The sequence below is a fragment of the Microtus ochrogaster genome, unplaced genomic scaffold (genome assembly GCF_000317375.1).
Source record: "Microtus ochrogaster isolate Prairie Vole_2 unplaced genomic scaffold, MicOch1.0 UNK56, whole genome shotgun sequence".
NCBI classification, from domain to species: domain Eukaryota; kingdom Metazoa; phylum Chordata; class Mammalia; order Rodentia; family Cricetidae; genus Microtus; species Microtus ochrogaster.
Window position 1 is genome coordinate 350,835 of NW_004949154.1, and position 10,908 is coordinate 361,742.

The window sequence follows — 10,908 nt, forward strand, 5'->3', positions numbered from 1 at the left end:
TATGGTTGGGTCTAGAGCTTGTGTGTTTTCAAAGTCAGAGAAAAGGATTTACTCATAAGGTCCTGGGGGTGGGCAGTGCTAGGGAGGGACCACAGAGAGATGAGCAGAGGTGTTCGGGCTCTCAGAGTCCCTCCCTTGGTCCACAATGCAGCTGATGGCACACTCTCAGAGGCCACCCTGGCATTCAGTTTCTATTATTTTGTGAACAAGGATTACCATATACTAGACACTGTCTCTCCTATGTCATTGGAGAAAGAGTAGAGATGATTGATAGGTGTCTCTAGGGCTGAGGGTGAGGACTCCCTGGACAGTGAGAAGTACAAGTAGTTCAGCATCAAGAAACCCAGTTCAGCTTTAGGTCTAACTAAGCATGCTGTGTCCACGGAGGCGAACACACCTGCCCCTGGGACCCCAGCTGTCCTATCTATAAAATGAAGAGGCTGTGGGATGGAAAGATCTAAGCTAGCGTGTTTTCACATTCTTAGAATTCTCCAAGAGCTGCTCCTCACCCAGCCCAGACTGTCCCCAGGGCCTGACTTCATCATTGGCCCGACCAAGTCTTTGACACCATACAGCTGCCTCCATTGGCCATGTGGTCTTTCCCTAGGATCCTGGCCAGACTTTAGAGCCCCAGTGGAACAGGAGCAGCAGGCAGTCACCTCTGTCAGGCCTGAGGGCACAGGAACTGGGGTGTCCAGGCCTGCGTTTGAACTCCCCAATCTCTTTCCTCTTCTTGGAGCCAGCATCCTCCGTTCCCTCCCTGGTGAAATCTGAGCTGGGGATCCAGGGAGAATTCTGGCGGCAGAACATTCCATCCAGTTGTCCAAACACCACACAGCTGGCGGAGGGAGGGGCAGCCAGAGGAGGCGTCAGGAGCCCAGAGGTTGTGTTGTTCTCATGGAAATGAGGGAGTAGGGGGACCGGGTGCGGTGTGTCTTCAAACCCTTGCTGTCTGGAAAGGCTCACAGGACAAGGAAGACAAACAAAGCTGTCCCCTCTGCTCCTGCTCCCACTTTCCTGCCCCCCCCAAATCCCAAGGTCACCCTGTGGAACTCCTGCAGGAGTAGATCCAGCCACCTCAGAGCCTGCCCAGCCAGGTCTGGGCAGCTACCTCTCGCCTTAGGAGTCTCCGCCTCGTGACCAGGCTCCAGGCTCAACCTCAAGCAATAGGGGGAGGGCAGGCAGGGGATGCGTATGAAACAGCAAGCCCCAGAGAGACAGCTCTGCTGCCAACTGGCCCATTCCCAACTGTCTCCTGGTGCCCACTCGCCAGTGACCCTGGTTGACTCTCCAAGCCTCAGTTCCGTGATTTGAAGGTGAGAGGGTAAGCTCCTTACTGGCTCTGGAAAAGGACTTCACAGACCCTCCCTTCTAAGCAAATGTCCAGAAAGTATCATGTTTCTTTGTGAGGTCCTCAGCACCTCTGACTCAGTTTCCCCACTGAGGGTATCCCCCCATGCCTTTGCCATCATCCAGGCCAGGGTGAGTCAGGGTGGTAGGAGATGCACCCCTCTCTGCACATCCTGTTTTCTGCTAATGGCTTCCAGGTGAGGCCTTGGTTGCCCTGCAGAGGAAGGTGGGGGCACTGGAGAATTTAGTAGGGGGATGAGCGAGAAGCAAAAACAGGAAGGGGGTGGGAGCAGGCCATGGAAAATTCACAGCCAGGAAACCCTCCGCCAGCATCTGGCTTACATTAGGCTAAGCAGGCTTCGGAGTCCAAAGCTGAGCAGAGATACTGTTATCCGCCGGCCTGCTGGGCGGGGTGTAACTCTGGTGGGGAGGGACCCAGAAGGACCCGAAGGCTGACCAGAGACAACAGTCAAAGTAGAGGAGGAGGAAGTTAGGGGCTGTGCCTGTGACATTAGGGCAGACCCTCCATGAAGGTTACTGCCTCCCATAGGGAAAAATAGCTCCCATTTAATAGATGAGGGGCTGAGTCCCAGAGAGGCTGAATGATTTGTCCAGGATCACACAGTCCAGGAAGAAATCTTTTCCATTTTGAAAGGGACAAAATGGAATGGAAGTTGAAGTTAGTTGTAAGGCTTGGGTGTGTGGCTCAGTATTTATCTTGCATGCACAAGGCTCGGGCTTCAGTCCCCAGCATTACCACGACCATCCTGCTCAGAAGAAAGAGAGAACATGGGAAACAACTTTGGGAAAGAAAAGGCAATGAGAGCTGGTTGGCTATGCCTTAAAGGCTGACAATTCACTTTATGGAAACTGAGGCACAGAGCAGCTGAAGCTACATTGAATTGCCCGTCAGCGCTGGTAGTTAAGGGGCGTAAAGGGCTACTGAGTACCTGTGTTCAAAGGCAAATAGCAGCCAGTGCTAATAGAACCAGGTTGCCCAGTGTTTCCGTCAGGGAGGACAGGGATAGGCAATCTCTAGGGATGTGAAGCCCGGGGCATCAACACTGGGGAGTAGCTTCCTTCCTGCTCCCAGGTAGATCTTGTCCAGCTCACAGCCCACAACCCTGGAAGGAGGCCCATGTCTTCCGCTGAGTTTCAGGAGTTAATAATTAAGGGTTTAAGAAGATAGAAGCCTGTCTGGGAGGCCCCGCCCGGCCACTAGGCTGCTGCTCCTGAGAGATAGCAAAGGTTAGTGGGAGGCTCTGCCCCAGCTCCGCTCGGAGGCAGGCTCTGCTGCTTGCCCTCCTGGGGGTATCCAAAGGGACCTCAGCCTGGCCCGCAGGCATGGAAGGCTCTGACAAGCCCAGGCAGTGCCCTGCCCGAGGATCATGCCCAGTGTTCTTGGCCATGAGCTCAGGCACTGTCCGCTATGCCCCGTCGGGTTTGGGCCCTGTACCTGAGAGGAACTTTAGAGAGGAGCCCTGGGATGCAAACAGGTGAGCTCTGGTTTTGGGACACTGAGGGGAGGTTGGGGAGATGGGGGTCAGAAGTGGCTTTGAACAATGGGCTGTTTTGAATCTGGGAGAATTTCAGGAGCTTTCTATAGGGTGGGCACTCAGAGAAGAGCCCTGATTGTCTGGTTTAACTTGAGGGTTAGACTAAAGGCAGAAACGGAAGCTGAGAGAGTCCAAGATACTCATCATAGGTCACAGTGAGAGACAGAGAACTGCAGAATCTGGGGCTGATTCATCCAGGCTGTCTCCCAAGGCTCATGTGCCTCCAGCCTTAGCCTAGGGTCTGCGGCTAAGGGTAAAGAGCTGGGGATGGGAGAGTGGACAGGAGGAGGTAGCGTGGAAGGAGGGAAGACGAGACTTTCAGTGGTTGGTGACTATGAGCACATTTTAAGTTTCCCCTCTCCACTGGCTGGGCCAGACACCTAAGAGGAGTTCAGTAACCCTCCTGGGGGTGGCCGGACCCGACCGCAGCTTCCAGCAAGACCAGTGGCTCTGGGTTGTCTCTTGGAGAAACTGCTGTAAAGAGCTTCCACCTCACCACCCCCTGGCTGTGGAACATCAGGCAGGTTCCTCAGCTTCTCTGAGTCCATTCCTTTCCAGTGGCACAGTGCTGCCCGGAGGAAACTGTACTGCTTGGGAGTTCACAGAGTCTAGATGTATAGATGAGAAGATATTTTTGGTTGGTAATTGCTTGCCAGTGCTCTTAGGGTGGTGACCACTTGCTTGTCCTTTAAAGCCTCCCTCAAGGGCTCTCAGGATGAGGCCTCTGCCCCTGGCACCATAGACCTTTGCTGACATCTTCTCCCCGTTATCTGCCACTAATCCCGGGGCTATAGTTTATCTCTGCCCTGGCTTTTAAAGACTTGGAAGGCAAGGCCCCTGCCCTGAACTCTTTGTGTCTTTTCCTGCTTCCCCTGGATAATAACCAGCACAAGGGGCAGGAAAACAGCATTTGCTCAAGGCTCAGCTGGTGAAGGGTTCGAGTCAACAAAAACATGTTGACATGGCTTTGGGCCAGCTCCTAAGCTGGGCTGGGCTGGGTGGAAGAACACAGGCAGCTTCAAGAAGGGGTTGGTCCTTACCCAGAAGAAGGCATAGCCTGATAAACACTCTGGAGAGTGGAGAACACAAGAGACCTGAGCTGAGAGAGTCTGTCAGGTGGAAAGGATGTGCTGGAGGACTGTCCTGGTTCCTCCCGCCATAAGATGCCAGCCGTGGGAAAAGACTTGAATTCCAGCCTGGCTTCCACTCGCCAAGTCCTTGTTCCTATAAGCTGGAAAAGGAGTACTCTATACTTTTTTAAAAAAATATTTGTTTATGTGTATCTATGTGCATGCCTGGGTTTGTGCACATTCATGCAGGAGTCCCCAGAGGACAGAAGAGGGCTCAGGATCCCCTAGAGCTGGAGTCAGAGGAGGCTGTCAGCTGTCTGATGTGGGTGCTGGGAACCAAACTTGGTTCCTCTGCAAGAACAATGCAAGCTCTTGCTGGCTGAGCCATCTCTCCAGCCTGACTTTTTTCTAATTTGAAAGGAGACACTGTTAGTTGGTGAAGATGTGTCCTTGGTAAGTTGAGGCTCTGGCAGTAGAAGCCCTTGAAAGCAGGTCTGGATTCCATAAGTCAAGTATGGTGGCACACACTGTGGTCACAGCCACCGAGGAAGTTGAGGGAGGATCATTTCAGCCCAGAAGCTGGAGATCAGTCTAGGTAATACATGACTCAGAACCCCTGAGAAGAGGGGATTAAGGGAGGAGGGAGAGAAGGAGGTGGGGTTCCAGGCTGGAGGGACTCCTGCTTTTGCAGGGTCCTTAGACAACTCAGAAGGGGCAGCAGAATGACGGAGGGATGACTGAGATGTGTTTTCAAAAGCCCAGAGGGATCTGCAGACCCTGCCTGTGGGAGCTGGTCCTAGCAGCACTACAGGAGGGATCAGCTATGGGCTCTACTCACTGGATCCTGATCTGAGGCTGAACTTCATTCTAGTCAGTGGTCTGGCCCAGGATAAAAGCAGGGCAGAGGAACTAAGGGGCAGGTGACCAGTGGCCAGGGATTCAAGCTTTTCACAGACTTTTTTTTAATACCTAGGACTTACAGATGCTTGTGAGGTTGGTGGAGTAGTCTCCGAAGCTTAGGATGGCTGGAAAGGCTGGGATGAGCAGTGTTCAGAGGTCCATCGGGAGGGCCCTGAAAAGCAGAATTGGTAAATTGGGCCAAAGTAGTGCTCTCTTGGGTTAACTTCTCAAAGAATGGGACTAGCCTGGGGTCTAATCCACCCCTTTCCAGAAGTCAGTGTCACACAGGGACTGATGCAGAGCTCCGCACTCCAGAAAGTGGTAACAGGGCTAGAAGTCTGAGTGAGTGTGTAGGTGGTGTCTGGCCGCTTTGAGTGACAATCTGCACGAGAATCAGAGCTGAGACCCCCGGGAGGGGGCCATTGTAGGTTCTCGAACAAGAGTGGTCCAAAAGCACGAGGCAGAGTGTGACTGGGAAAGGCCGAGGCCAGCTCTGGCTGAGAAATGACGGGACCAATCCTGCCCTCGCTCCGAAGGATCACCGTCCCCACGCAGCTGGAGGGACAGGGCTGGGCCGGCAGAGGGGCGGGGCTGGGCACGTGGCCTGAGGCCGCCTCTCGGGCACGTGACCCGCCCAGGACAGGGGAAGGGCTGGGGTGGGGCGGAGCCGCGAACCTTGGCGGCCAGCGGGACAGACCTGCGGTGGAGCGATTGACAGGCTGCAGGGCAGATTTGGCTGTGCGCGTGGACGCGGCTGCGGCAACGCGGAGACCAGGGACGCCGGGATGTGGAGCGGGTAAGTGCCTGCATGCCCGTGGATCAGCGCTCTGTCTGGGCCGCGCTGGCCGCCTGGAGTGGGAAAACCGGAGGGGTCACCGCTGTTGTTTGCACCCCACTTGAGAGATGATCGGTACTCCTTGCCCTGCCTGCAGCGGAGGGTAGCATTGTACCGTGAGGACACGCTGCTGCCTGAGAGCCTAAAGGACCTTGGCGGGACCGATCTGAGTTGCCCCAGGGTGGGAAGGTGACAACACCAACTCCTCCTAGCTCCAATGGAGCTCATGAGAGAAGTGGGGGATGGGGGGTGAGGGATGAGCGGTAGTATGTATACACCAAAGTAAATCTGGGACACTCATTTAAAGGAGGGAACACCCATGAACTCTGGGGGAAACAGTGCAATTGAGAAAGCTGGCTGTGTCTCTTCAAGGTCCCTGGCCAGTTGACTGGAACCTTCTGATTCGAGATGGAGATGGGTCTGTGCTGACCCGCAGTCTGGAGCAGAGCAGCACAGACCCTGAGACTTGAGTGAGCCCTTCCCACATCCCTCACACCCACTCCCATCTGTTAGGACCATTATTCCTGTTCTTGGCCAATCGATTAGGAGATCCTGCCCCGTGTTCACAAAGGTTGGTGCCCTTTCTTGAATTTGGGCAAATACCTTCTCCCTGGCCTGGCCTGGGGTGTTCCTGCTAAGGGCTGTCCCAGGATGGGAGGAAGGAGGAAAGTCCCTGGAGAGTGGAACAGGTGAGATCTAGCTCATCTCATGGGACCTGGCTGAGCCTGACCCGAAATCCCAGGGGAGAAATGGGGCTTCCACCCCAGCCGGGGTACCAAACCTGAGTTCATGTGGTGTGTGGACAGGCTTGGATCTTTTAGAGGAAGCAGAAAGCAGCCTGTGTTTGCTGGAATTTCACTCCCAGGAAAGAGGCTAGCTAGGCTTGCAAAGTGTTTGGGTGGGTTCCTGGTGCCTGTAGAGGTTGAGGCAGTCCTGCTTGGGGATACATGCCTTTGATCCTGTCTGGAGCTGTGTGTTTGAGGAACAGCCTGGTCGGAAGGGAGTTGTGAGCCTTTATGCTGGGTGGACCCAGGCAGTTGCTGTGTGACCTTCAGGGTACAGGTTCCCTTTTCTGGGCTGGGACCAGCTCGAGCTCTGTGTGTGTGTGTGTGTGTGTGTGTGTGTGTGTGTGTGTGTACACATGGGGGTCAGAGGAGATTCCAGGTGTCTGTCTCTCTCCCTTGTAAATTCCCTTGAGACAGGGCCTCTCACTGAACCTGGAACTTGTTTTTCAGCCAAGTTGGTGGCTAATATACCCTAGTGATTCTCACTGTACCATGTCCCCTTACAGTGCTGAGTTAGCAGGTACGTATGGCCAAGTGGGATCTGAACCCAGGACCTCACGCTTATGCAGCAAGCACTCTTACCCACAGAGCCCTCTCTCCAGCCCTTGGACATAGGGACCAGTGTGCACTTAAAGCATTCCACTCCCTGCAGCGGTTTAGAGGGACCATGCTCAGGGTCATACGTCGCGAGGTCACTCTATGTGACCCCCCTCTAGAAGTCCATGTCATCTCCAAGAGGTATATCCTAGGAGCTGTGGACCCTAGCTCAGGAAGAGTTGGGACCTGGACAGTCCAAGGTTCCTGAGGCTTAACTTCCTGCTGTAAGATGGACTGAGCTATCACTCTTGGGTGTTTGTTCATGGTAGGGTCCTAGACAGGGATGAACAGAAGTGACTGGATCCTGTAGGAGCCAGGAGTAGAGATCCTTCTTAGGATCCAGAGCATAAACCTTGAACTCTGGGGAAATGGCAACTCTAGTCAGATTTTTGGAGTAGAGAGGAAGTGAGTACAAGGTCTCATGTAGCATAGGTTGGCCTCAGACTCCCTGTATAGTCAAGGATGACCCCCTCCCTCCATTTCCCAAGAACTGGTTTATGTGGTGTTGGCTTGGAATCTAGAGCCTTGTGTGTGCTGGGCAAGTGCGCTACCAACTGAGCGGTAACTCCAGCCTCGGTCCTCGTCTTGGTTTTCTTTGTTTCTGGACACAGGTTCTTGCCATATAGACTAGGCTGACCCAGAACTCTTTTTAAAGGAATTTTTCTTAGTGTGCAGGGTGTGTGTGTGTCAGATGGGGGAGCGAGTACCTGTGTGACAGCACACATGTTGAGGTCACAGGACACTTTATGAAGTTGGTGCTCTCGTTCTACTTTTACATGGGTTCTAGGAATTGAACGGAGGCCCCCAGGCTTACACAGCAAGCCCCCTTCCTCACTTAGCCATCTCACTGAGCCTGGCCTACAATTCTTGGTCCTGTTGCCTTAGCCTCCTTGGTGCTGCACTGCTGTGCCTAGCTATCTAGCCTCACCTTAAGGGGCTGAGCCCAGGCTGGGCTTCTCCTCTGTTTCCTATAGTTTCATAGGCGTGTGGTCTTGGCCACGCATCTAGATGATGGAGTGAGGATGATACATACATTAAAATTTCTGTACCTAACACAGTCCTGGGCACTCTGAATTTGCTCATCAGAGTCCAGAGTGTGGGCTCTGGACTTTTCTGTCACACTGAGTGGCCATATAACATTGATGTGGCCCTCTGGTCTCAGATTCCCCATTCACTGGGTGGGACCAAACTCTAATGAACTGCTAAGAAAAATAGTTGAGATCACCCAACCAGCTTCCTAGGTGTCAAGGGCCATGCCTTTGCCCCAGGCAGTGACTAGGGAGTTCCAGAGTTGCAATCTTGAGCGAGTCATTTCACCTTTCGGAGCCTTTCCTGCTGGGAGGATTCCTGCCCTGATACCTAGGTCACCAGGGACTGAGAGCCCCAGAGTCAGGCAGAGAGGCCTTCCCTTTGGGAAGGACTTGTGCAGCCCCCGTGATCTCTCCACCCACCCTGGCCTTTCAACAGACGGAAGTGTCATGCCTGCTGTTCCTTGCCCAGCACATTTGTGTCCAGGATCAGACCAGACCCTCAGTAGAGCCCTGCCAGTCCTCACACTGGAAATATACTCAGTAAACCTTGGGGAATGAGGCGGGGAAGGTACAAAATGAAGAGGGTAGGAGAAAGGGTGCCATGGCAGCTCCTGGAAGCTTCCTTGCAGCTATGGGTCAGGATATGGAAGCTGGCAGAGTAGGCGCTAGACACATGCTAAATGTCAGCGGTCTTAGGGGTATGTGTGTGTGCGCGCACGCAAGTGTGTGCACATGCATTTGCATTTGTGTGTATGTGTGTGTGAAATCTTGAATTAAGCGTACAGAAAGTCCCCTCCCCCCAAAGCTTATACAAGCAGAACATGTGGCCCTCACTTATCTAGGCCTAGCCTGGCTCTTGGTGGAGAGACAGAGGCTTGAGTCCCCCTCTTGGGCTGGGCTGGCTTACCCTGGGGGCAGTAGCAGGAAGAATCTGGCCTGACCACCTATGTAGTCTCTTGATCTCTTCCTCCTACCTACTAGGGTCTGCTGCTGTTCTTAAAACCCTCCCCTATCTGTCCCCTCCCCTCCATTGGTGGGCCTAACATCCCTCCCACCCTTTGCCCTATTCCCCTTCAGCCCACCCTGTCCCTTGTGCCTCTTTGCCTTGGCTCACTGGATTCTGACCCAACTCCAGATCCCTACCATCAGAGAAACAAGATGTGTCCCCCCCCTTTCTACCCCTAAGCCCAGTCTCAGATGCTTGCTGTTCCTGCCGGTATCTCCCAACAGCTGCCACTGTCCTGCCTTTTCCCTTTAGCCACCCACAGCACCCTGTAGTTCCCAAAAGCCCGAGCCACCCCCTTTCGCTTCCCTGAAGACCCCCTCCCACTTCCTCATTCCCATTCCACCATTCTCACTTAGCAGTCCCTTGGTTTTAAATTAGCTCAGTTAATCAATTACTGCGCCACACGCTCTCCCTGCCCTCCTACCCAAGTCCTGCTCCACCCCTGCCCATGCCCACAGACCCCCTATAATGCTTTGTCTGTGGTGTGTCCCCTCCCAGCTCATTCCTGCCTGGCAGGCAAGGCAGCCCTAGGCATCATGCTTCACCACTCCACCCTTACTTGGGCTCTGTCTCCAACTTCCTCAAACCCCATCTGCATCCTGCCTCACTTCTGCGAAACCTCCATTCATCCCCGCTTGTGAGGGGCAGGTCACATGCTGTTTGTGCTGTGCCTGCAGTCTGGGTCCAGTTCCCATCCTACCACCACCTCCTTGCTGTGTATTCCAAGCCAGTCCCCAACCTTGTCTCATGCTTGGTTACCTTGTCGTTAAAATCGGACTGCGGAGCCCTTCTCACTGCAACACTGTCATGGCACCATAGTGGCTGACTTGGTGGGCTGACCTGAACCTGAACCAGGAACCTGGAAACCCTACCATGTACTTGTTGGTTTGGGCCTGAAGACTTAGACTTGTAGGCTGGACTTGTAGGCTGCTAATAGAGAGCCATAAAACCTTTCCTGGCACCGTGATGCTGCCCGAATGTCATATGTCTGTCATTCTGAGTCTCCTGAATGAGTCTGAATCCTGCCCCAGTGCCATGGCACTGCCTCCCTGAGAGTCAGTTCCTGTAGCTTCCCGGGGCATAGGATGTGTGCTGCCTGTCCTGGCCTCCTCCCGGTCCAGAGCTGCGCTCAGGGCCCCCTCTGCTGTTTATTTAGTGAACCATTGTGGCCTGGAAGAGAGAAGGGATTCTTAACTGTAGAAAGAGCTGCAGAGGGCCATGCCCACTTGCTGAAGAGCCCAGAGAAGGCTGCTTTGTTCAGGCTGGGTGTAGAAGTGTTTCAAGGGGTCCTATTTAGCTCTGGACAGGATCTTCTGACCCAAAGAGAGTTTTTGAGTGTCTGCGTGACTAACAAGCTACAGAGTTCAGGAGTTCTCCTTCAGTTATGCTTAGAGGGTAGGGACAAAAATCCCTGCTGCCTGCTGGAGTGAGAGTTGTAGCCACTGCATTCTGTTTCCTGGGGAAGTGACCCAGGAGAGCATTTCCTGTATGTGGGGGCCCTAGGCTCCTAAGTCAGCTTCAGGATGGGGGATGAGGGACACCCATCTGCCTCTGACCTTGGCTGGTTTTTGTTTTTTGTCCCCCCACCCCCATCCCAGGAAGGGTTTTTCTGTGTAACAGTCCTGACTGTCCTGGAACTCATCTTGTAGATCAAGCTGACCTCAAACTCACAAAGATCTGCCTGCCTCTGTCTCCCAAATGTGTGTCACCATGCCCAGCTGTAACTGTGACTCTTAATATCTGTCGTCCCGAGAAGAGCCATTCCCATCCCATAGTAT

General features: G+C 53.7%; 1 protein-coding gene across 4 annotated transcripts in view; it reads left to right on the forward strand.

Moving 5' to 3' along the window:
• The first annotated feature begins 2,694 nt into the window (after positions 1-2,694).
• Rab3il1 (RAB3A interacting protein like 1) overlaps positions 2,695-10,908 on the forward strand; it is a 23,069-nt gene continuing 14,855 nt past the window's right edge. For 3 of the 4 annotated variants that reach the window (XM_026777329.1, XM_026777330.1, XM_005369619.3), the window contains exon 1: positions 5,543-5,672. In XM_026777329.1, coding sequence (XP_026633130.1) covers positions 5,662-5,672 — 11 coding nt within the window. In that variant the 5' untranslated portion in view covers positions 5,543-5,661. Of the gene's footprint in view, positions 2,847-5,542; positions 5,673-10,908 lie in introns of those variants that run through there. The other variant, XM_026777331.1, reaches the window with a different exon arrangement.